Source organism: Triturus cristatus, chromosome 7 (genome assembly GCF_964204655.1).
Source record: "Triturus cristatus chromosome 7, aTriCri1.1, whole genome shotgun sequence".
Lineage (NCBI taxonomy): Eukaryota > Metazoa > Chordata > Amphibia > Caudata > Salamandridae > Triturus > Triturus cristatus.
The window spans coordinates 1677125615-1677151190 of NC_140590.1; the positions used below are offsets into that span (position 1 = coordinate 1677125615).

General features: G+C 44.0%; 1 protein-coding gene across 1 annotated transcript in view; it reads right to left on the reverse strand.

Moving 5' to 3' along the window:
* Positions 1–25576, reverse strand: part of CDH26 (cadherin 26) — a 379962-nt gene that overhangs the window by 132502 nt on the left and 221884 nt on the right. Inside the window, exons 3-7 of the mRNA XM_085619786.1 lie at positions 25209–25367; positions 22461–22608; positions 20148–20314; positions 18922–19050; positions 867–1052 (exon numbers count right to left, since the gene is read on the reverse strand). Of these exons, the coding sequence (XP_085475912.1) occupies positions 867–1052; positions 18922–19050; positions 20148–20314; positions 22461–22608; positions 25209–25367 (789 nt within the window). The remainder of the gene's footprint in view (positions 1–866; positions 1053–18921; positions 19051–20147; positions 20315–22460; positions 22609–25208; positions 25368–25576) is intronic.

Consider the following 25576-nt stretch of genomic DNA (forward strand, 5'->3'; position numbering starts at 1 on the left):
CATTGGCTGCGTCATAGCACTTTTTTCTAACTTTAATTTTAACCATCCTGCTTTACAACATGGATAAAAGACATTGGCAAAGCCAATAGCTCTTGCATAGGCGAGACCTATTGGCTTTGCCAATACTTACTAATTATCTGGTTAGGTACCCAGTTTCTCAGATAAACAACAGTTTTTTACTTGGTCAATCTAAGCAATTCTATGAATCTTACAAATGGCAGATGTGATCTGCAGGATTTTAATACTTGCCATCCCTGAAAAACCCTGTAAAACTGGTCGGTTTTTGCAAAGGAGTCCTACTCATGTAGCAGATCTGTCCTTTGCATTACATCATGGTTGTGCACAAAGCAGTAAATAAAAAATCTATTTGCCTGCACTTATTTTAAAATTTAGTTGGAAACCCAGTTGTTTAATGTTAATATTTTATGTATCTATTACACTTCACAATTCTTGTAGTGTCTACATTCTGGTAACACTTGTTAGCTACTACCTAATTTAACCATACTCAGTTAGCTACCTTGTAGGTATAAAAGGCCAGGTGTACTAGCTATGATTAAATCCTGACCTTCATATTACATAGAGATCTCTACAATTGTCAAATTAGTACAGTAAGCTAAACTACCTGCTTCAAATTTTATAGCAGATCTGATTATGACCTAAAAAAGAGAGTCCAGTGGCAATTTGATATGTGAATACAGAATCCGGCATCATGCTCGTACATATTTGTGACCAATAATTCTCAAATAAATGTTCATATTTCATTTTTAGAAACAAATGTTTTATGTGCACCATTGTCTATGAATCATGAGTTCATCGGGTTAGATATGAAGGTAACACATCTGATTTTTATGGAACAAACAAATTACCTTTATGACAGCTAAAATGCCTTCGTTGGTTTCAGGATCCGTGGTGATGTTAAAGTTGCCTTTCTCATTGCCTGACAATATTTTGAACTTTGCGCGCCAGGCTGGTGTTTTAGGAGTATCCTTATCTTCCACGCGTATCCTGGTTATACTTGGGTTAGTTTTTCCTTCGAGGATTGCACCTTCATACTGAAAAACAAGAGGATTCTGTCATCACCAAATACACTTCACTCTAACTAGACTTTCAGGGAAAAGAGACATACTTATTCAAGAGTTAAAGCTGACTTTAGCTAAACAATCTGCGCTGTGTGATTGGAAACCACATGAGATTCTACCTAAGCATGGGCATGGGTTTACTACATACAAAGAAGTGACAAAATCAGTACAGGCAACCTAGATTGGTAAGAACTTGGATAAAGCTTGAACTTCATGAATTATCTCTTAACTCACTTCTCATGCAATCTCTATTCCTAAAAGAAAAACATATCATTTTCTTACTGGTCCATGAAATTGTTTTGATTAACAGGTTTATACCTTCAAAATCTATTAAAATGTACTTGTGGATATATCCAAAAAGGATAACGCTTTATCTCATTTTGTATTTGATAGTGACATATCAATTTTACTTTGCTTTAATTTTCCATATTCATGTATATTGTCTTGCCTCTGACTTGTTATGGTCAATGCTAGTTCATAAACTGTGTCACAATTTGTATCTGATACAAGAAAGAGCTTTTAAGGTTCTACATAGAGACTGCCAAGTGAAAGCCACTAGCCTATCACTTTCTTTTTCTGTCTTTTTGTCTATTGATGTGACAACAGTTCCTTGATAATGTTTGAAGCTCTGTTATAACATTCATTTCATACAGTAGAATGGGATCTGACTTTCTCCTAGGATACAAATCAATTACACAAATGTATTTTCCCAGTAAAAATGTCTTGAATTAGCATCTGGCATCTGTTACTCTAGTCAAGAAACAGACAGCAAAGAGGGGCATGAGAAAAATACAGCCTAAAAGTATCAACGCTTACAAATGTGGATTAGATGATTAAAGACTACGGTAGCACCTTCATGGAGAACTATATAGAACCCATCATCACATTCACATCATGGAAAATATTCCAGAGCTGGAGTTAGAATAACAATTTAACTCAGAACTAAAACAGGTGTGAAATTGGTTCAGCTGGATTCTAAAATGGTTTACAAGTAGACATTTTGGCAGAAAGTTATCCTTTGATGTTCTTTTTTGTTGTTGGGCCATTTACATATTTCCCTTGTAGTTTTGTCTTTGAAGATCATGCACCAATTGTATATTACTTATATCCATGAATACCTGTAACTAGCTTATGGAAATTCAGGAGAGAATAATACATGTTTCATAAGTAAGTCACACATACTCACAAAAAAGCTTTCAAAAGGAAACTAAGAGAATAGCACACACATTTAGAACAATTAAGCAAATTTATATGTCTTCAAATAACACCATGAAATATTAAATTAGTGGTTTTGGTCATTATTAAAATCCTGTAATCTCTACATCCAGAAAACTAGTATGGGTGCATTCTCAGGAAATTAGCATATCGTGGTTACCTCTTGTGTCACTCCACATCAAACTCATTATGTGTTATTGAGAACATCAGTGGAAGCTTTACTGGTGTATTTAGAAGTAACTTTTTGACTATAAAAGCACATCTCAAGCTCGCGCCAAATATAAATGTGAAATCCTGACTCCTCCACAACAAACCTTTATGTCGGGTTTGGTGGCTTAATGTACTAATAGTCAACTGTAGGGTCCTGTGTTTGAACTCATGGTCACATCATCAAATCCTGTTGAGTCCACTCAGCCTTTCATCCTTCTGAGTACCATTGAGTTGGATAATAATGAACATCGGTTAATTAGCGCCAAGATACCCTTCCGGGTAAACGTGCACTTTACAAATACACATTATGTCATGTTAAACAGTGCCTCTGTCACCATGTGGCTAGGTCCATGCTATTTAAATACTATAACCCCCCCCCCACCCAAAATAAAGGCAATACGCTGTATGGTTTTCTTTCCTACTCATCGGTGTGCACCCTGAATATCGATACCAGAACATTGATGGAACACAATATTGAGAACAAAATGTTGAAAATAAAATATTGACAGGTAAGTAAACTAGATTTTCTATACCTAACTCTACACATACATCTGTTGGTTTATATATTAAATATATATACAATCTGCAGATACGTAAACATGAAGTTAGGAATGGTAAATCCATACTTCCCTATATGCACCTAGCCTTTGATATTTTTTCCCTCAACATTCTGTCATCGATACTCTTGTACCACAATATTCTGGGGGTTGATATTCAGTAGTACAACCCTTTGTCACCAACTACTACATAAAACAGATTGTTTTTCCTCTTTGGCTTAGTTCTCTTTGCCAGATGGTTTACTTCAAAATATCGGCTCGTTGCATTGCTCCATCATTTCATGAGCAATCATGCCATAAGGTGAAGTTTTGACACTGGAAAGTATAATTAAGGAGAAGAGGACAGGGGCTCCACCTCAGTCACTTTTTTTGTCATTTTTAAAGAGTCACTTACTGCCAATCAGGCCTTTTCTTGGAATTAGATGGAGTCTTACAACAACTAAAAATAGCAATATGTCCTTCGGAATACACCAAGATAAACAAAAACTATGAATTGGGTCAAGCATAAAGACAAGAGCTACTTGTCTTAGAATTTGAAGAGATTGCCCAGTATATATTCTATTCCTCACCTGATAATGCAATCCGTCTTGAACATGCATAGTTGATAAACAATCATTTTCATGAAGGAGTACCACGTACAACTTCTTTCTGTTGGGTGGGTCAGACAACAAAGGGTTTTTTTGCAAAGGGGGCTATCGTGGTTCAGGGATTGTCACTTTAGGTACATTTGTAACAAATATGTTCCACTGGTCATGGAATTAGGTTTATCCCTCTCACCTTCAAAGAGCAGAGCTGACTTTCTGAATTTCACAATATTCCCATGATCACTAAAGAAGTATTCCAATTGGGCTGAAAGCTACTGCCGTCTCTCTAAGGGGCCTCTTGTTTACTGCCTTCTTGTAGCCAGTAGGAGGAAAATTGAGACTTTTCTACCTAGCACTTTGATTCTGGAATTTGATTGGCTAGCAGCAAATTTAGATGGCAATATCTTTATCATCTCCTTAGACGCTTGCATTAGGGTTGTCAGGACAATGAGTATGGATTGATGAGGAGCTTACGTCTTTTTTGGGGATTGTGACTGGGTTAGAGCTATCTGCGTCATACGACTTATCAACACCAGCTACATGTCCAGGTGATTTGACCGTAGATAACTCCTTTCCTACTTCCATCTCCCAAACCTCCCGCCCATCACATTTTCATTTCTTCAGATGATGGTAATAAGTATAGGCCCCATGCAAGGGACTCTTTCTTGGCCTGACAGGCAAACTACTACTAACAAAGACCCACACCTGAGCGATAAATGGGACACCAAGTTAGCTTCACTGCTTAGTCATATAGCAAGGCCTTCAGTATTACTGGTGACAATAACAGAGGAGAAGGTCACTTTAACTGTCAAGAGGGTGGAGACTACAGGTAGGTGGCTGAGACCTGCGGCCTATTTGCAGATCCTGATTTGTGAATGTTGCGATGGATGGTCCTAAGGTTTTTCAAAGGTCAGCCTCCTTCGTCTTCTTACGTTTCTTTCAAGGATGAACTGGACACAAATGGTGTGAGGAGTAAGGGTCCAAGGGATACTGCCTTCATTGTGTCCATCTGGTGTCCTTATCATCTACATGCTCTAATTGGAGTCTCTGTGTACATCTTCTAACAGGCTTTAGGGTGCAGTTAAAGTATGACTAGGAAGGCCAAGAGTTTTAAAGTTATTTTTCTTACACCTGTGAGATCTCTCAAGAACAACTCCGGGATCTCTTTCTGTTCCTAAGTAACGGGTCTCTGGGTGGTTTTGGACTTTGATTTTTTAGGAAATCCGAAGTTTAAGTGACCCAAATTATTCTTTGGGAGCGACCCTTGACCCTATGCTCAGGCAGGTCGCTCCCCACGCCGCGCAGCACCACCTTACTGTGCCGTGTCTCCCACCCCGCTGCTGTTCTCATTTCCTTCTCTGCCCTTCCTCCCCAGCGTATTCCCTCCCTCTTGCCTTTCCTGCCTCTTCCTCCCGCTCCTCTTCCCGCCGCTGCAGCCCCTGCGGCCCCACAAACCTCACTCGCCCATTCGCCACATACCCGCCTCCCAGCTGCTCCGCCCTCCCACCTCCCCTTCTCAATGCCGGCTGCTGCACGGTAAAGAGAGCGACTGTGCCAACACTCTCGCCCCGACCGAAAAACCCTTAAACAGACGCACCGACAGAAGGGCCATCTGGTTCACCGCCGACCTTCAGGCATCCAAGCAGACCTGCCGAAGACTCGAGAAGAAATGGCGCCACAAGCAAACACCGGACAACCACGCCGCCCTCAAGATCGCCAGCCGCTGGCACCACCAACTCATTTGAACTGCCAAAAGGTCCTCCTTCCAGGAACGCATCGACAACAACGCACACAATAGCAAAGAGCTCTTCAACATCGTGAAGTAACTCGCCAACTCCAGCTCTAGCTCCAACGACATCCCACCATCACAAGACCTCTGTGACTCTCAAGCCACCTTCTTCCACCGCAAGATCATAGACATCCACGACAGCTTCAACACCCAGACCCCCCCCGACACCTTAGACTCATCACCCCCCAGTCACACCGGCCTCCTGATCTCCTGGAACCACGTCAACGACGAAGACACCATCACAACCATGAACACCATCCACTCTGGCTCACCGTCAGACCCCTGCCCCACCACATCTTCAACAAAGCGAGCTCCATCATCGCACCCCAACTCTGAAAGATCTTCAACAACTCATTCCAGACCGCCACCTTCCTGGAAAGCTGGAAAGACGCAGAGATCCCTACTCAAGAAACCCAAGGCAGACCCAAAAGACCTTAAGAACTTCCGGCCCATCTCCCTGCTCCCGTTCCCGGCAAAAGTCATCGAGAAGATCGTCAACAGACAACTGACCCGCTTCCTCGAAGAGAACAACACCCTAGACTCACCCCAGTCTGGATTCCGCAGCAACCACAGCACCGAAAGTGCCCTCATCGCCGCCACCGACGACATCAGGACCCTGCTGGACAACGGCAAAACCATGGCCCTCATCCTTCTAGACCTCCCTGCCTTCGACACTGTCTGCAAAACACACCCTACGCACACGCCTCCACAACGCAGGGATTCGCAACAAAGCCCTGGACTGGATGACCTCCTTCCTCACCGACAGAACCCAGAGAGTCCGCCTCCCTCCATTCTGATCCGAAGCCACCAAGATCACCTGCGGCATACCCCAAGGATCATCCCTCAGCCCGACCCTCTTCAACGTCTACGTGAAACCGCTCGCCAACATCGTCCGATCGCACAACCTCAACATCATCTCATACGCCTACGACACCCAGCTGATCCTCTCCCTCACCAAAGACCCTGCCACTGCCAAAACCAACTTCCACGAAGGAATGAAGGCTGTCGCAGAATGGATGAAGAACAGTCGCCTGAAACTGAACTCGGACAAGACGGAGGTCCTCATCCTCGGCTCCACCCCCTCCGCCTGGGACGACTCCTGGTGGCCGACCTCGCTGGGAGCTGTGCCGACACCCACCGACCATGCACGCAACCTGGGGTTCATCCTGGACTCATCTCTGTCAATGAACCAGCAAGTCAACGCCGTTTCCTCCTACTGCTTCAACACTCTCCGCATGCTTCACAAGATCTACAGATGATCCCCACTGGAACCAGAAGGAGGGTCACCCAGGCCCTCGTCACCAGCAGAAATTTTTCTAATTCCCCAGCACACGTAAATGTAAACTTTAAAGTATATGTTTTTCAACAACAATCATAGTAAGCAACAAATGCAGCCAACACATGTTTTGTCGTATAAGGAAAGTAGTCCCACGACTTTCTCAAGGCTGTACAAGTGAAAAACATATGTAAAAGGCCAATACACTGTATCAAGATTTCACAAAACGTAGTTACTCTCGTGAATAATTAAAATGATAGAATGGAGAGAAATTCCATAAATCAAAAAGCAACTCAATTTGCATATCTCACAAGTCTATGAGTGGATAGGTGGAGAAACTGGGTATGTGATCAATTACATATGTTTTTCACTTGTACAGCCTTGAGAAAGTCGTGGGACTACTTTCCTTATACGACGAAACACGTGTTGGCTGTGGAGTTTTTTATGAAGGCTTCTTGAATAAAAAAGAAAAGAAGAAGACGTGACTCATGACTCTGCGATGCATTTGTTGCTTACTATGATTGTTGTTGAAAAACATATACTTTAAAGTTTACATTTACGTGTGCTGGGGAATTAGAAAAATTTGTGCTAAGCCTTGCTTCCCTTTGTAGAGTTTGTGGTTCTCTACACCCTACAGCACCGTCATAGAAGTAGAGAATAGAAAAATAGTGTGTGATTCTTTTAGTGGCGCCTATACACCTATGAATGATACCACGTTGCATTTTGAAAACCTCGTCACCAACAGGCTGGACTACGGCAACGCCCTCTATGCAGGAACCACAGCCAAACTCTAGAAGAGATTTCAACACATACAGAACACCTCCGCATGCCTCATCCTCGACACCCCCTGCCACAGCCACATCACTGCCCACCTGAGGGACCTGCACTGGCTCCCCATCAACAAGAGGATCACCTTCAAGCTCCTCACCCACGCTCACAAAGCACTCCACGACGCCGGACCAGCATATCTCAACAAACGACTCACCTTCTATACTCCCACCCACCAGCTTCGCTCCGCTGACCTCGCCCTCGCCACTGTTCCACGCATCCACCGAATGACCACCGGCGACCGATCCTTCTCCCACCTCGCTGCCAAGACATGGAACACCCTCCCCATCGATCTGTGACAGACCCAGGACCTGCTGACCTTCAGGAGACTTCTCAAGACCTGGTTGTTCGAACAGTAGGCGCTTCCCCCCCCTGCGCCTTGAGACCCTCACCGGTGAGTAGTGCGCTCTACAAATGATTGATTGATTGATGGATTGGGTAATTAGCAAATTAGCTGCTTTAAGTCTCATTAGTCCACAAATGTCTGGGGGTCCCTGCAGGCTTGTGCAGTCTAATTATGTGGCACAAACACTGCTGGAAGTATGCTGAGTGCCCCAAGCTCATCGCTGATGAGTGTGATGCCCCTCAATGAGGCTGATGCTCGTGCAGTACAGAGATCATGTGTGCATGCTTCTTGACTTCTGTAGTGATGGGAGAACTAGACAGTACATTTCCACTTGTGGCACCAAGGTACCAAGTTCGGTCGGAGTCAAGCTGCTCCTCCGGTGTCCCTCAAGGTCTCCACAGAGATCTTCAGGAATCTCAACACAGTACACAGATTGTCAAGCATTCAAGGCATTTTAGGTGTCGTATGGAAGGGGATGAAGGGCAAGCGAGATGGGATGAACCACTTTTCATAAACAGAAAGGTCACACTGTGTGCTCGTGCTTGGCAGAAGACTAGCCTACTTCCATGCACAGCCACCTCCTCTGTGTCTGATCCCCTCAATCATATTTCAGGATGCTCTTTCTCAAATATTTGAGAAGTAAATAGCCTGATAGTACAACAAAACCTCTTGAACAGAATTAACACTCATTGCCTTATTTAACTCGGTGGTTGAAAGTGGGGCTCAATTGCACTCATTTTTTTGTGGACCAAGACTTCAACTACCACTTTGACCCAGAGAGAGGAGGGGAGGAAAGGGATTAAAGAGGAAGAGAAACATACAAATCAGTGCCAAAGGTAGAGAGCAGGGTTGAAAAAGAACCTACAAGAGTGATATAAAGGAGAGCAAATGTAAGGTGGTGGCTGAAAGAGGCATGAGGTGGATCAAGACTAGACAGCACTGGCATTCAGCACCCTGGACAACTGGAAGAGCTGACTGCAGGCTTCTGAGCAAAACATTGGGCCACTGCACTTATTCTTTTAAGAATTAAGTGCTTGTTACACCCACCGTTACTAACATTACCTACAGTTAATGCACTCTAGTAACAACATGGCAGGCAACGGACAAACCAAATAGGCCTAAATTTGTGCGTTGGTAAGAACCATAAAGCTTTATAACCCAAACACCTATCAATTATTAAATCACACTGCTGTAAACATCAACAAAGTCTTAAAAACATTACTCATAAACCAAATCAAACTCAAAAGCGAAACCAAACCGGAATACAGTCTGTGACTGAATCCTCAAAAATAAGGGAATAAGGTCCCCTGTCCAGTAGTGCTTCAAAGCCATACCAATAGCACAATGTGAGCTATATAACATGGATAACATGAAATATAGTTGCAGTTATCGTGTCTTTAGAATGTTTCTTGTTTAGTGGATAGATTTCTTCTTCTGTCCATGGTTGACCATGGTCCTGATGCTTATGTTTTAGATGGGTATATACAGGGCTTTGAGTGGGCCAGGTCTTGCCAGTGCTGAGTACTGGCACTTTTAAAAAGTTGGTATCAAAAGGGGTCCCTATCAGGTTCGATGCCCTGGCATTTTAGGCCCAGTCCTGGCATTACAAACTGTTAGGCAGGCAAAACTGCTGGACAGGCCTGACAAACATGGCTTACTCAGTGCACACGAGTCACAGTAACACTTCCCCTCCATCACAAAAGAAAACCGGAAATGAACTGGAAGAGGAGAGCCCGAATGGTGTTTAAAGGTATCCAGGGCAACCATTGCCCATTTCCCTGATCAGTGCAGTGTAGCTAGACTCACTTCAGAGCCAACTGCAGCTGTTCCTCGTGATTTCCTGTGGACTTGGCCTTTCCTGGTGGATGTTGTATGGTTTGCAACTGGGCTGGAATCATCCATGGACAGAAAGCACATTGGAAGAAGGTTAGCTATGGATGGCACTTGGTGGGGATATACCTAAATTCTGTTTTCAATCTGGGAGCACTATTTTGGAGATCTCAGTACATTTTAATACCACTCTCCTGACTTTTACGAAAAGTGCTGCTGCTATTCCAGGGATCTGCCCCCTTAAGGCGCAAAAAGGCAAATACCAAGGGGCAGATTTACAAACCCCTTCGCCACTTTTGAGTCACTTTTAACATGGGAAAAGTGACATACGGGTGGCGCAATGGGCTTGTAAATAAGCCCCCAAGTGAGTTCTCCTTATATTTAGATTATAATTAGCACTGCAAAACCCATCAGAGTGGGGCTGTGAAAACCATGACCCTCGAAATCCAGTAAGAACATGAATAAGTGGAAGTCACACATATTTGTGTGTAATGCTTTGCCCAAAGTCTCCACCTTGCAGAGGCCACAACAAATACTTTTGTGAAGAGATTTAGTTTGGTAATGGCTTCCATAAATCATCACTCGAGGTGCATTCGTCAGGTGGAGCATTCTTGTATATGATGCTGCTAAATTCGTTGTCTGAGCCTGGTGCATAGTAACGAAAATGAAAATGATTATTTTCTGTTTCTTTTTTTTTTTTTTACAATTTACTGTATTTTACTGTTATGTTTATAATGACACTTTGTTTATCTAATTAACCATACAGTCAGGTAAGTTTAAAAAAAAGCAGATGCACTAGGACAAAGGATATGGTGGAGAAGCGTCGCCCCACTGCTCTGAGAGCAGACATTTTTTTAAATAAAACAATAATAACTTTGTTATTATCATTTTCTATTTCTTTGGTACGGAGCTGGGTTAGGCCGGGGCGAAGCTGAGCTAGGGTCGGAGCCTGGGAGGAGTGTGCATGACTGCTTGGCCGGCCGTCTTGGCCCGGCAAAGCATTATTCACACTTAGCATGTTCCCACCAGGCTGCCTTGCACTGCCTGGTGGGGAACATGCCCAGGCCCCAAGTCCCCATCTGAGTGCAGAACCATGGCGCTCACACCAATCATAATGCTGCACTGCAGAGTTTTGATTGGCTTAGGGGAGCCAGGTGCTTCCTGCTTCTGGACTTGCCAGGAAGAGAAGGAACACGGAGAACCGGCAGACACGGAAAGGCAAGGGTTTTGGTTTTTTTACTTTTCTTTTTTTTGATTACCTCTCAGTGTGTAATTCCAGTTTCTTCAAAGCGGTACCAAACAGTTGAACAAGGAAACTAAATCTAGATTCTAATCTGTCCCAAGTTTTCTCCAAATTCAGTGCTTAGAAGATGACTTTATTTGCTCCGTGGAGCCTGTTACTAGTGGATAGCTACGGACCCAAAACAACAACAGATTGGTCTTGAAGATACAACTATAAATGAGTGTGCCAGACCTGGTGACTTACTGAATTATTGTGCCCAATGTGGGGGCCTGTGTTTAACCTCATGGTCATAGGTTCAAATCCCAGTGGGTCCACTCATCCTTCTGAGGTTGATAAAATGAGTACTGCTGAATTGGGTAACAATAAACGTCTATTATTCAGTGCCAGGTGAATGTGTGCTTTACAAATACTTATGTTAGGCCTGCCTGGCAATCATACTAGCAAGGCTGCAGAAAGCATAGGACACTGCGCCAAATACTAGTTTACTGGGAGAGGCGGCACAGACTTAGAAAGGGCGACCATCAGTTTAGCTCTGATCAAAAAGCTGCCAATTTAGCATAAGGCATTTTAAGGCATCATTTAGATTCCTAGATTTGTATATGCGTTCTAAAGTGTTTGTTGTTTTTATTGCTTTTGGTAAAATAAATATACCTTTTGCTATTTTATTATCCTTTGCTGAATGCAAATTTAAGATTTTCTTAAGCAGACGCGTCTAGCTCTCATGATCTAGGTCATGCCCCGAATTGTGTTGGCCAAGCCTCTTTAAAAGATTTGCCACGCCCCTTTTAGAGACACCACCCCCCCCCACCCATTTTTTCATCCAACTTAAAGCTCTGGATATCAAAAACAAGAACATCAGAGGGGAGAGTGGGGCTTTCATCACTTGACACTGATATGCCATTAGAAACTTGAATTGTTGTTACCATATATTCCTGTGATTTCGCCACAAATCATTTCAGATTTTTGCCACAAAATGTTTTTTGTCAGTAGTAACATTTCCTGTGCCATAAACTGTTTATGCAGCAAATAGAATGTTTTTGGGGAACCATCCGATAAAACCGGGGCTATCCACTAATGGGGCAAATTATGAACTTCGGTAAAATATATGCATTCACAACTACAGGCGAAAACAATTAGATCTGTTTTCTTTTCCATAACAAACGCAACCTTTGAGGTGTGGGCAGTCAAGCAACAAGCATTTTGCCTGCACTGTGTTCTGTTTGTGAGCCACCTCTCACTCTCCACCTTTGTACCGCGGGCAATATGTTTTTTTGCAGATTTACATAGTGCTAACTCGACCCAAATGCATTGGAGCGCATTACATGAGCACCGGTTACGGCACACCAGGACACATTCACATTTTTGGTAGGCACAGGTAGATTAAGTGATTTGCCCAGAATCACAAGATGTGGAGTCGACCCTGAGGCTCGAACCTTGGTTTCCCAGCTCCATTGTCGGCAGTCTAGCCGTGAGACCACATCCTTTCCCCAAATGGTGTCTTTAGCTGGACTGGGAACAGGTGACGCACGTTCCTTACGTCAGTGATACGTCAACAGAAAGGACTCGGCAGGGTGTAGTTACGGTTCCGAGCTGCTGACAGTCATGAATGTTTTTGTAAGACTGTCTCGTTTTCTCAACATTGCTATAACATTTCATCACGAACTGCATGACTTTTAAGTATTGCTAATTTCTCATGTTAAGCACTGCGGCGACACGTTTATTTAGTGTCTTCCTCTGCATGATGATTTGTCATTTTAAAGTTCTTGTATCACTTTATTTTAAACATTAACTTTCCATTTGCTGCAGCAGGGAAGATTTCCAAAATTACAATTAAATCCACACAAAAAAATAAAATACCAAAGCTGCCCACGAGGTGGCAAAATTGTTTCTTCACAAATGGGAGGGCCAACAGAAGCTCATGGCCAATCCTAGGGCCTGATTACAAGTTAAGATGCTATTTATCCAGTGGCGGCAGTCACAGGTAAGAGTGGTAAGGCAGTGAGGTGGGGTGGGGTGGGGGGGCGAGTCAACAGACGACAGGCTAGGGAAAATTAAATAAAGATATAAATAAACCAATTACCTTGCCCGCTGTGTCGCTGACTAGGCGATGTGGCCAGAGAACGGTAAGTGGTTTTATTTTTTTTTAAATGTAATTTTACCTATCCCGTCATCTGTTGACTTCACCCCCCCCCCGCTCAGTCCCCCACCGCACCGTTGATAACTGTGCCAGCTGCCACTTTATTTATCTCCCCTGATACCACAGGATACGTTATTTATCGGATGCGATAAATAACACCTATTACGAGTTAATGTGGAATAACATGCTGATTTTGGTGTTTAACCCACCAAAATGATACAGTAAGTATTGTATGTTTGGCCTGCCAAAATGTAACTAATGATGAGCTATTTAACATATCTGATAATTATCAGATGTGCTAAATACCTTCCAACTCGTAATTTCGAACCATGCAAAAATAGGAGTTTGCCCATGGGTTGGAATACTACAAGCAACTCATAATCAGGCCCCTAGACATTTGGAGGCCAATGTCCGGAATAAGGAAATGCTGAGGTACGTTTAATTTTTATTGAGAATCCAGGGAGATGGGCAGCACAGTGGGTCACACGTAAATGTCATACGGTAAAAAACAACAACCTAGGTTAAACTATTGAACGGTTACAGGGGACAAGGGGCAACACTCAAGGGCCTCAGTTAAAATTTGCCAGTGTGGGAGGTCCACCATATATTGGAACTAGCGGTTCCAACGCTCCATTTACAAGTAGGGGAACTCCTGACTGAGTGCCACCAGAGCCGCTGCCATTTCTGCCACTCTACAATCGTTGGCAGCCGCCCAATCACCAGTTAACTAAACTGGCAAGGAGAAATAGCTAATGTTTTGGGGGGGGTTTTCAGCAGTGGCCCGTGCAGGTATGAGTGGTGGGGCCTGGTTGGGGGATTTGACAGACGACCATGAGGGGGAAATTAAATAAATAATTAATTTTCCCTCGTCGTCGTCTGTTGAAATCCCCCCCCCCCCACACGCCTCACCACCGCACTGCTCTTACCTGCATGGGCCGCTGCTGTTTTTTTTTTCCTCACAAAAAGCAGGGTTTGTTTCTAAGAAAGAAGAAAGAAGTTTACTGCCAAAACATGGCATCACTCCCATCACTGGGTGTTTTCAAAAGTGCGTCAGCCCATCCAGCATATGAACGATTGAAATTGGGCATGTGTAGGTGAGGGTGCCCTGAACGGCTGCCCGCCCATGTCAAAATGAGGCACTTATGGCCTGATTAAGGGATTTCTAAGCATCCTGTTGGTCTCCAGTGGAGCAGCGGTAATCACCTCAGCTGCCCTGGCGGACTACCACCCGCCATATTTAGAGATCTTTGCTGGCGGGGTGGAGATCTCTATGCCTTTAATGGAGGCCCACCACATTTGTGATGGAGCACCCTGTCTGCCAAACTCTACACCGGGCCCTGAGTTCTTCAAATAGAATCTCCAGTTAGAATTCAATGATCCCATTTCCTGATATTAGGAAAGGTGGATAATTCCATGTGGAAATTTCAATTACAACTATGGAAACCTGCAAGATAAGCTCATTTTTATACAGTTGTTAAACGTAAATATCAGTGGCAGTGAGCAATGCATCTGTGGGGAACAATCACATACTTGTAACTTTTGGGCATTCACAAACATTTTCAATGGTCTTTCCACTCAACCTGCACTTCTAAATGTGCACCTAAAGTATGTCAGTTGTGTAGTAAGTCTAAGAAATTGCCCCAGACTGCCTTATGTTTAAGCTTTTCTTCAAGTGTGAAATTGTTTTCTATGTGAAGAAAAAAGGAAATAATAAAGATGTTCAAATTCAGATTTCTCCTAGAATTATATTTTATTTTATTGAAAGTGTTGACATACTTAACCCTCAAACAAAGGTGTGATTTTGTGATCCACTAAATAATCATAATGTCTGTTAAGGAGTGCGAAGGCCATGATATTTAATATACTGGCCAGTAAAATAGCCTCCCAGCTGTGAAAGCAAAATGTTTCATGCTATCAGAGACCTTTGTTTCCTTGAGTTGCTTAACCCCTTCGCTGCAGCGCGAATTCTGCCACGGCGCTGGGGGGGTTTGGGGTGAGCGCGGCGCTGCTATGCTCATGACGGAACCACTCCGTCATGAGTCACGGGCGAGCTGTGCTCATGACGGAGTGGTTCCGTCACGACCCCGCCCAATTGCGTTGACCGCCCGCACAGGCGGGGAAACAGCGCCTCGTGGGCGGAGCGGCCGCCAACGGCCGCAGCATGACGGAACCACTCCGTCATGAGCACACGGCGCCCGTGGCTCATGACGGAGTGGTTCCGTCATGAGCATGCAAGGGGTTAATGGCTGGTAATAGAATTACCTGCCGCTTTACAGCTGTGAATAGTGGCTGCTTCTTTTATCATAGCAGTTGACCCCAGCAGAAAGCAAGGAGCATGACACGAGACCTAATAACAGGCAGAGAATGTAAGAGGCGACCCTAAGGATGTAAAAAAAAAATGACTGTCTTGAGGTCGAGTGGGTCAGCTCAGGCCTGAGGCGGAGACTGCATGTAATGTTACCATATGGACGCTTTGACATTAAACTATAGCCGTATAACGTGAGGGCCTATAATGAGGGAGAGGGCCTTTAGCAACCGGTAATGCCTGAGGCAGAAGGGCTATAAGGCTAATAGAACATTCAACCCACTAAGTGTAGAATGTTCTAAAATAAAAGGGGAGAAACGTAAAGGCAAACATTGGTATGTTAGAGCAGAGGTTTTACACCAATTGGTATAAGTTCGGAGCTACTCCCTTGTCTTCAATGGAGCGCTCAACATTCCAATGTTCTAATTCACATTATAACACTGAGAATATTTATTGAAAACGATAGTTTTTGAAGATGAACGTAGAACTATTCCTGCCACCGCCCCTACCCTGGCAACAGCGCCATTAGTGAACGAAGATTCAAGATAGTTGTAAAGTGAACCCTGTATGTGGCCAAACTTCTTGTAGAAATATAAACATTACAGTCTATTAAAAAAAGCACAAAAGGTTTTTGTACAGTGGGTATTCTGAAGTCATGCATTTGATGGTTCTTTGATATGTGAAAGTGAAAAATAATGAGGATCAGTAAAATAATATTTGCCTAGGATTACGCAATTTGGTTAAGCAGGGAAGCTGTGCTTAGTCAAGGTTTTTTGGTTGCAGCTTGTACAAATTTGCTCCTAAATGTCTCTTCTTTTTAACACACATGTTAATGTTCTGTTTTTACCCCTTGGTGCATAAGGCTAGACGTGGGTGGCAGGCAGAAGACATATGAAAGTTTGGCTTGTCATGGGTTCGAGGTTCGAACAAGACTTTGAGTTAAGCCAGAGCCAGGCTTTCAGTGTCTTACCCTCCTCTACATGTAGGTATCAGTCTGTTGTGGGAGACAATGGTAGCTGAGGCAGGGAATGAGTGACCAAGACATGGGTTGCTGCACCCACACCCTTTCCTCCTGCAAAGAGGGTTGTGAGAGGTTTTGAGGGGGTTGCAGGGAGTCTGGGAATGCCGCTTTCCTTCTTCTCATGCATGGACGAATGCAAGGAATGCAATGGGCTCCTGCAGGGAGGGAAGCAGGCGGTGCTGAGAGTGCAGGGACTTGAGTGAGGGTTGTAGGCTGCTCCTGCAGGGAGTGTTGTGAAGTTGCATTGAATTAATGAGGAGAGTGAGGGGCATAGGGAACTCATGTAGTGAGTGCTGTGAGGGGTGAAGGGAGCTCCTGCTGGAAGACAGGGAGAGGTGCAGAGTGTTCCCTCTGAGGGGGTAATGAGAGGTGCAAATATCTCCAGTATTGAGCATTGTGAGGGTGCAGACAGCTTCAGCAAGGAGGAAAGGGAGGGGTGTATAGCTCTCCTGCAGTGAGAGCCCTGAAGGTCACAGGCAGCACCTGCATGATGGAGAAGGAGAGGTACAGAGAGCTCCAGGAGGTCGGTAAGTGGTGCACGGAGCTCCTGTAATGAGAGCTGTGATGGGTGCAGAGAACTCTTGCCCTGATAGAGTGTTGTGAGCATTCATTGAGTTTGTGCAGGGAGAAGAGTGAGGAGTGCTGTGGTCTGTTGTTGAGTGGAGAGAGTGTGGGGGCTGCTGTGAGCTCTTGCAGGGAACATTTTGAGCATGCAGCAAGGTGTGTTTTTGGTCTTTGCATGGGGTCTGCGCTAAAAAAGTAACACAAGCCTGATGCAAAACTTTTGTAGATCTAGGCCCAGGTGTTTTAGCAGCAAGTATCTTAAGGAGTTAAGCCCTTGTTGCTTACTTTTTAGGGTCACTAGCAGGTTATGAGTCTGAATCCTGGAAGAATCAGTTCAGGCTTTCATCCTTCTGGTGTTGATATAATAAATGGCAATAGCAAACAAACACCCTCAGATACCGTAAACATGCCTCTATCAAGATGGAATACTCTGATGGAGTAGTGTCCATTAACTTACCTCTGAAAACGAATGATTCCAAGAAAAAAAAAAGTTCAGCAATAATGCCGCAAAAAAGTCCAACAGTGTACTGGCAAAGTTACATTTCTGTGCCGCACAAATTTGCTAATCTGTGCCTCAACATCCTGGGGCTCTGTTTGTGGAGGAAGGAATACTGGAGAGAATCACATTCAGTATAAAAACGTATTCCTTAGGAAGCAATGAACAGTATCAGACTCTGAAGGCAGCCAATGCCAGAGGAAAGGGACAAAGAACAAGAGAAACACAGCATTTTGCACAGTATGCTTCCTCAGTGACCTGGTCACTCATGATCAAAGAGGGTCTAACCAACCAGCCTGCTCCTAGGGCAGTCTTCTGCAATGGACCCCATCATAAGAGGGTCCTTTCGGGTAAATTATGTCACAATATATCTAAAACCCTGAACAGAGGTCATCAAACAAAGCAACATTCTCTAGAATGCCTACAGTTGGTGATTGCTGGAGATTTTGGAGGGGTTAAAGACAACTGTTCAATCTCTACACTGGATGGTCCCTTTGAGGCTGACGCTTGGTCATGCCTTCCTCTGACCCTCTTAAGGAACGCCTTTGCGGATCCCAATTGTGCGAGGATTATCCTTTCAATTGATAATCCAGCTTCAGCCTCCCCTACTCCTAACCTCAAAACTGCAAATGTTCTGCTCTGCAAGTGATTGTGGGAAGATGGCAAGAATTTGTAGGCTGAAGTGTTATGCAAAGGAGCATTTATGAGCCTTCTAGATTTTTCAAGCATACACCCGGACATTAGTGAATGGGGAAAACGTCTGATGATTCTGCAATCTGTCTACCCATACAGCGCTGACAATATTTTACTGTAGAATTTCATGTATTAATTTCATACAACTCAATAGTACCAGACGTTTTTGTCCAACTGAATTGCCAATTTGCAAGAAAAAGGCTTGTGGCATGACGTGTATGGCCAAAATGCTATTGGAAGTTTTTGAAAAGTCTCTCTGCGGACATTCTGTTTTTGTGTTGGTTATTTTTTTACTTCAAATTAAAATGAAGTGCTGTGTTTTATGAAAAAGGCGGGCTTGCAAATTGCGATTTTAATTTTTAGAGATATTCACTCAGCCCTGGTTCTTCACAACTGTATTGTAACAGAATATATATAGCATCAGTTTAGTTCATCAATTATTTGTGGTTAGACAAGAAGGGTGGTGGCACTTTACGTACAAGACAGACAATGGTAAAAAGAACAATTTGCACAAGGGAAGTGGTAAACCACTGAAGAACATAATCCAAAATCTTGCATCCTCAGAGGGAACAAGGGCAAAGACCCATGCATAATCAAAGTAAGATCATAGAGTAGCTGTGAGCAGCAATGTGTCAAACAAATTATTCCACAATCATCAGCAGAATCCAGAGCTTCACATGTAGTCATACACAGTTTGAGTATGGTTTGCATCCCTGGCTAGCCTCAATGTGTAACTAGAATAACTTACTTTTTGATTGATAATGACTGGCATATGGTTGTTCCCATCTTCAACAAATATATTAACAGTTGCTGATGATGACAAGACTGGGGAACCATTGTCACTTGCTTTTACAACAATCTGGAGTTTTTTTGCAGCCTACAATAGAAAAAAACCAAACATATATTAAATGCAAAGAAAGTTTTTGGGCAGTCAGATATGCCTTTAATAATGTGCTCCTCAATGTTATTTATTTACTTTTATTTTTATTTGTAATACATGGGAGGCTGCACTCTCTGTAAAAAAAAGCCCATCTCTAATGTCATTATCACAGGTGACTTCTCTAGTCACCTGTAATACATAAATGACACAGCTGCTCAATGGTAATACATTGTTGCAGTTGAGTTCTAATGTCTGGTGTTTGTGTATTTGCAGAATTGCAACCATTTGCCAATTTGAAAGTGACACACCAGGTTCCTGTTACCGCTCTTGTCCCATAAAGTTTCTGGACACACTGCTGTGCTCAATTTGTGTACAAAAATAAGTGCAGGTTCCCACAATGTTTCTAAAACCCCTGGTCTACTTTCACCATGGCGCAATCTACTTCCACTACTGGCATTACCCCCTGTCTCTAATGTACCCCTGCTTTCCTTTCTACCCCCTACTTTTTGTCAACTGTCTATCCCCACGCCCCTTTCGCCTTCTCTCTCTTTCTTTTATCATCCCAGGCCTGTTACCTCTCTCCCTCTATTTCTGATTTGCCCTTTCTTTATTCTACAACTACTACATTGCCTCTCCCCTTCAATTCATGCTCTGCTCTCTCACCACTCTATGTAGACCCTTTACTTTTTCTCCTTCAACTGTCTCTGCAGTGTACCCCTGCTCTTTGAAAAGGTAGAAATAAGCACCGCGGGTGGGCCCACAAGCAACTACCGGCACAAATTTAGCACTGTACTCACCTCACATACACATCTAACACCAGAGTAGGAACCCCTACACAAACTCCCCTGAAACCAAATATTGGGAAACCTACTCCAACCCCGTGCTTAATTTGAGCTGGTGGTTTACGGTGCTCTGCACCCGCACTTAATTGTCAAGTGCCAGACATGTGTTTCTCATCTCTTTTCCTTTTTCAGAGCCTGAAGCCCCTTTACAAAATAATTGAAGCTATCATCTGCAACAAACCACCTTTCCTCACAAAGTGACCCCAATTTCCCAATGTATGCACCCCTTCTTTCAATCCAGTAGGCACTGACCTCATAATTCAGGCACCCCTTCCCGCGTATTAATCCATTCTTCGGATCAACAGTGAATGTCATGTCCGAGGTGGAAGGACTCTGCGAAACGAGAGAATAGATGACTTCTGAATTTGGTGTGTCTTCTTTATCGTTATCGTAGGCATGCAGCTGGAAAACTGGATTCTCTGTGGAGAAGAAAACAGCCTTTACCATTGATACACTGCAGGTGGCGAGTGGTGTGGACTGCTGCTCCACTGCTAAGACAAAAATAAATGTTCATTGTGGCTAGGCGTAGGTAACCCAGCAAAACATCAGCCGCAAGTTTGGAAGGTAAGTAAAATCAGTGTTTGCAGCACCTTCTCCAGACCTATAAGTCAAGTGACTGAATGACAGCAATTTCCATCCAGTTTAGAGTAGAGCTCATTAAAAGACAGGAGTAAATAGTAATTTCACCTGTCTTCTGTGTGTTATCATTATCATTAGAGTAAACCTGGTGGCAGTTGCAAAGGTACCACTTTGGGATAGTGGTGCTGACCCACTCAAAGAGGGTAGGAATCCAGTTTGTGCATGCTATTCTCCAATGAATACTGTGCAGATATTAATAGGAAGTAAAACTACATCCAGGTACAGGAGCTATGCATTTATTTCAGTGTGTCATTGTGGCTACTAATACACTTTGGTTCTAAATTGTAACAGTCCCCACTAACGTTTAACCTCTTCTGTGCCCATGACGAGATAGTCTCGTCATGGAGCACGGTTGCACTGTGCCCATGACGAGACTATCTCGTCATGAACCCCACCCACTAATACAACGCCCGGCACAGGAGGGGGAAAGGGCGTGGCACTGAAGGGGTTAAGCACCTAAACAAAAATGTCTGTGGGGTGCAGTGTCTATAGACAGACTCCATACTTTATGTTTGTATTGTGTTGACCTCTGTAAATCAGCGATGATTGTGCATAAAGCCCAGCCCTGGGGTGCCATTAGCAATGTTAGTGTCTGTTCCCACGCAAAGTGAACTTCTGCATGGCCCACCAACCTTTTCATACATTTCTAACTTTCTGTATAGGTGACATTTTATAATCAACCCACATTCACATGCACACTTCATCACTACAGGTGTGGCTACAGACACACGCAAAGGCGTGACATCCGCCTGGCGCCCTACTGTCTAGCTTTGCCTGCGCCCCCTCATCAGACCCGGACTCTTGGAGTAGTGGGAAGGTCGAGGAGGGAAGTTGGCCAGCATATGTGGACACAGATGAAGCACCTCATTATCTTCTCCTGCCCTTGTTCCGTGTCAAGAAAATGCAAGAAACAATTAGCAATAAAGCAAGTCCTATTTAGGTCAGGATTACATCCTTGGCGGTCTGGTAGCGGGCTGCCACGCCAGCAGCCGCTACCAGACTGCCAAAGTCAACCTTCTCCCACGCTCAAGATTATGAGTTTTCTTGTTGTCTGGCGGGTGGGCGCGCAAGGCGGTCCCATTGCGGTGCCTATTGAAAAGGAACTGCAATGGGAGTGCCTAAGGCCGTTCCTACACGGCATGGACTGTGCAGTCCATGCTGTGCAGGAAAGGGGGTTGCATGCAGACAGAGGGGCACAACATGTGCCCCCTTTATGCATCCCCATGCACAGGGGCAGCCATTTGTTTCCCCTCCTCCAGTCTTTTTCATGGTGGGCTCACCGCCATGAAAAGTCTGGTGGTGGTAAAACTCATAATATTCTTCACCGCCAAGCATATTGCTGCCCTCGACCACAGCAAGACCAGCAGGGATTGTGGATCCCTGGCGGGTGTGGTGGTCCCCTGGAGGTACGACTGCCGTAGTCGTAATACAGCGGTCGAACTGCTGAGGGGGCGGTCCACGTCTACCACCGCACCTCCACCGCGAGTTTGGAGGTCTTATGGACGGCCAAACTCATAATTAGGACTTTAGGCAAAGTGATAATGGGTGTAAAAGTGGTTGAACTTCGCTTTGCTGATTGGTGCGGCTCGTTCGCCTTAGCTTAATTAACCCATTCCATTATAGGAGTTCATGGCCTGATCCCAGCTGAGACTATCTCCCAAAATGTTTCTAGATTTCTTTAACACCTTGAGTACCATAAATGGCATTTCCAGGTCCTAGAAATGAGGGTGGAAATCTCATGTTACTTAAGTGGGCTCGCAGCTTGACTCATACAATGCATTATATCAGAGATAGCACTTTTATTAATTCCCGGTTTATATTACAACCATGAAGGAATCAACCGTGCAACATGACCAGGACATGTGGATCACAGACTGTACGATATTTACAAAGCTCACCATTTTCAGAGACACCCCTTAAACTTACCAAAATTGAAGGTCTCTTTCAGAGTGATATTCACGACATCATGCTCAAATTTGGGCACGTTGTCATTTTTATCCTTCACCTCAACATTGAAGATCAAGGACTTATCGACTATCCTCCCCGAAGCCCTGTCAGCAACATCGAAGCGCACCTGTAAAAAGTAGACACATTTCTCAATAGGACGTCGCGGTTGTAAGGCAGGCTTCTGTTCTACATTTAACATTTCGAGAGATTTTGGGTCTGCTAACATTTTTGAGCATTGTTTATGGTCTCAAACCCACCGGCAATACCCCATGGTGTGACAAGCTTAGCTTGATTGAGAGCAAGTTTGTGCAGCTTTGATGTCGTACCTATTGGCTTCCAAGCACTGTCTTTCGATTTCCGGCCTGTCAGAGCACATCCTAACTGGGTTTGCCCAGCACAGACTGGCACTTTGCACTCAATTACAGAAAAACTGTGCTCTCTTCAGTGCATATGGTGACTCCTTGCACTAGGGCATGCATTGAAGATAGTGCAGCAGTGATGGTCGTAACAAGGGTTTGAAATGCATTTCCTACCTTCACTGCAGCCAGGCCTGATCTTACCTTGAAGGAGGGCTGGGACCCCAGATTAGGGGTGCCATCTAGGACTTCACTTCACCACTTTGACAGTCCCTTGGGGTGTTCCCGGAACATTCCACACCCATTTTCAAAGAGAATTCTTAGGGACTCACTAAATACACTCCACTTCCTAGGTGGGGCAGAGTTAGGATACCCCCTGATAGTCTCTTTGGCCATGACCCATATGTTAAATGTTAAATGGCGCAGCTGCATGGATGAAGACATCTGTGGCGCCTTCTGGATTGCGAAAGTGCCCCAGTAGGCAGAAAGGAAGGCTGAAATGCTCACTGCTTTTTTAGTGGTTTTCCAGAAACAAGCTCTTGGATTTACTGCGACTTAAGGGCCGATTACGTGTTTGGCGGTCTGATAGACCGGTGGTGCAGCTACCGCCGCACTGAGGGTCCAACTGCCGTATTACGAGCTTGGACCACCATAGGTCCATTGCTAATGCCAGAGATCTACATTCCCTGGCGGTCTTGCAGTGGTCGGAGGCCCACAATAAACTGGCGGTGCTGCCGCGGCACCGCCAAGCATATTGCAAGTTTCCTCACCTCTACAGTTTTCACGGCGGTGAGCCGGCCAAGAAAAGTGTGGTGGTAAGGAAACTAAGGGGCCCTACAGGGTTCTCTTTTGCCTCTGGTCCAGGGGGTGAATACAGGGGGGCAGAGTATGTGCCCCCCTGGCTGTATGCACTACTGCGAAATGGCTGATAAATAAAGGTAGTTATCTTACAGGATTTAATTCTACACACTATTTTCATGATTTTTGTTTCTATGATTTTCTCATATCTTTACTTTTTGAAGATCTTTAAGGGCTCTCATACCACTGCAAAATGGTTATTAGCAATTCACAAACACCCAAAGCAAATACCATAGTTGCTGTTCAGTCATTTCCTAAGACCAGATTGTGTTCCTTGCATCCAGACCTTTACAATGGGAATGCAGGGTTGCACTGCCTCGTCAGGAGGCCACTGCAGTTTGCACAACACAGTGCCAGTGTACTTAAACAACTACTAACCATCGCACTGAAGTGTGACAATTCAGACTGTTCGAGTCCACCAACGCTTTAAAAATGGCATGGGTGGCAAGTATTAGTTGTTGTTAATGTATATTGAATTAACAAACAACTGCTTTTTTGATCATCTTTAAATTACACAAACAGCTGTAAGAAGTGCAGGCAATTGGGTGCCACTACCGAGCACCGGAAATTACTGGCTCAAATTAAGCACTGCAGGGTTGTGAGGTGATATTTAATAATAAAGATATGTCATTTGCTGTATGAGCTCCATTTTTATTTAAAAAATATTCTAATTTAACAACATTGAAAATCTTATAAAAGGAATAAATGTGATTTGCTCCGAGACTACAGGAGCAGCGACGAAAGGCAAAAACCCACCGGTTGTACGTTTTTGTGTAGGCAATACACTACAGTGATGGATGTACATACAAACCATTCTGCAAAAGTCCAACCTAAGACCTCTGACGAATAGATAATTTTAATTGCAACAACTTCTTAGAACATAGCCTTAACCCTACTCCAGATGGATCTCGTCACTGGAACAAAATTAGTTACCCAAGTCTATGACTTGATTTAACGTTTGGGCGACAGGTTACTCCGTCACAAAAGAGATGGATATCCCATCCGCCTTATTACTAGACCCTTAAAAACAATGGCATTTATAATATGGTGAACTCTTCTGCCATACTCTAAATCCCTATGCATATATGTATTCTCAATCAATCAATCAGCAGATTTGTAGAGCACTTCTTGTCACCCGTGAAGGTATCCAGGCATTGAGGTACATAGTGATGGTGGCACCTGTGGCTTAGATTTGTGACTATCATATTGATCTATTAATGCTCTTATGAAGGAGCAGGGCCAAGACAGCTAATTTGATTTCAATTTCCTAATGAATAATTGTACGTCACAGCCCATCCAGTCATGAATGAGCTACTGTCCTCAGGGCACAGCCCCACCTCACCACTGCCATGTCAAATGCATGACCAAAAACACCAGCAACCTCTGGCCATCCCAGGAAGCTCCTGAGAAAACCATGGAGACAAATTTTGACAGTAACCCAATTGTGGTATTCATACTCTCCATGAATCCCACATTCAAAGCAGTCTAACATTTTCTTGGCAGCGATATTTACCACAAATATAGGAGTCTTCTCCCGGTCAATGGTGCGATGGACGAAGACTTTTCCATCAGCGTCATCCACGGAAAACAACCCAGGCTCGGGAAACTCATCCACGCCCGGTCCACTGATGAGGTACTTGATGGTCATGTTAACTGCGCGATCGTTGAACAACTGCGAGGGAGAGAGGAGCTCTGTATGGTTTACTTTTCACAATGACAGTGACATGATTGCTGTTTGTGCTGATAATAGTTTAAATTAAAAAGAAATAGACATGCACAAAAAAATGACAAAGGAGAAAGAAAATTGTTTGCCCTGTTCATCTATTTGGAACATAACTCCTTCCTTCTAAAGGAGAAAGAGTCCCTTAGAATAGAGCTTGC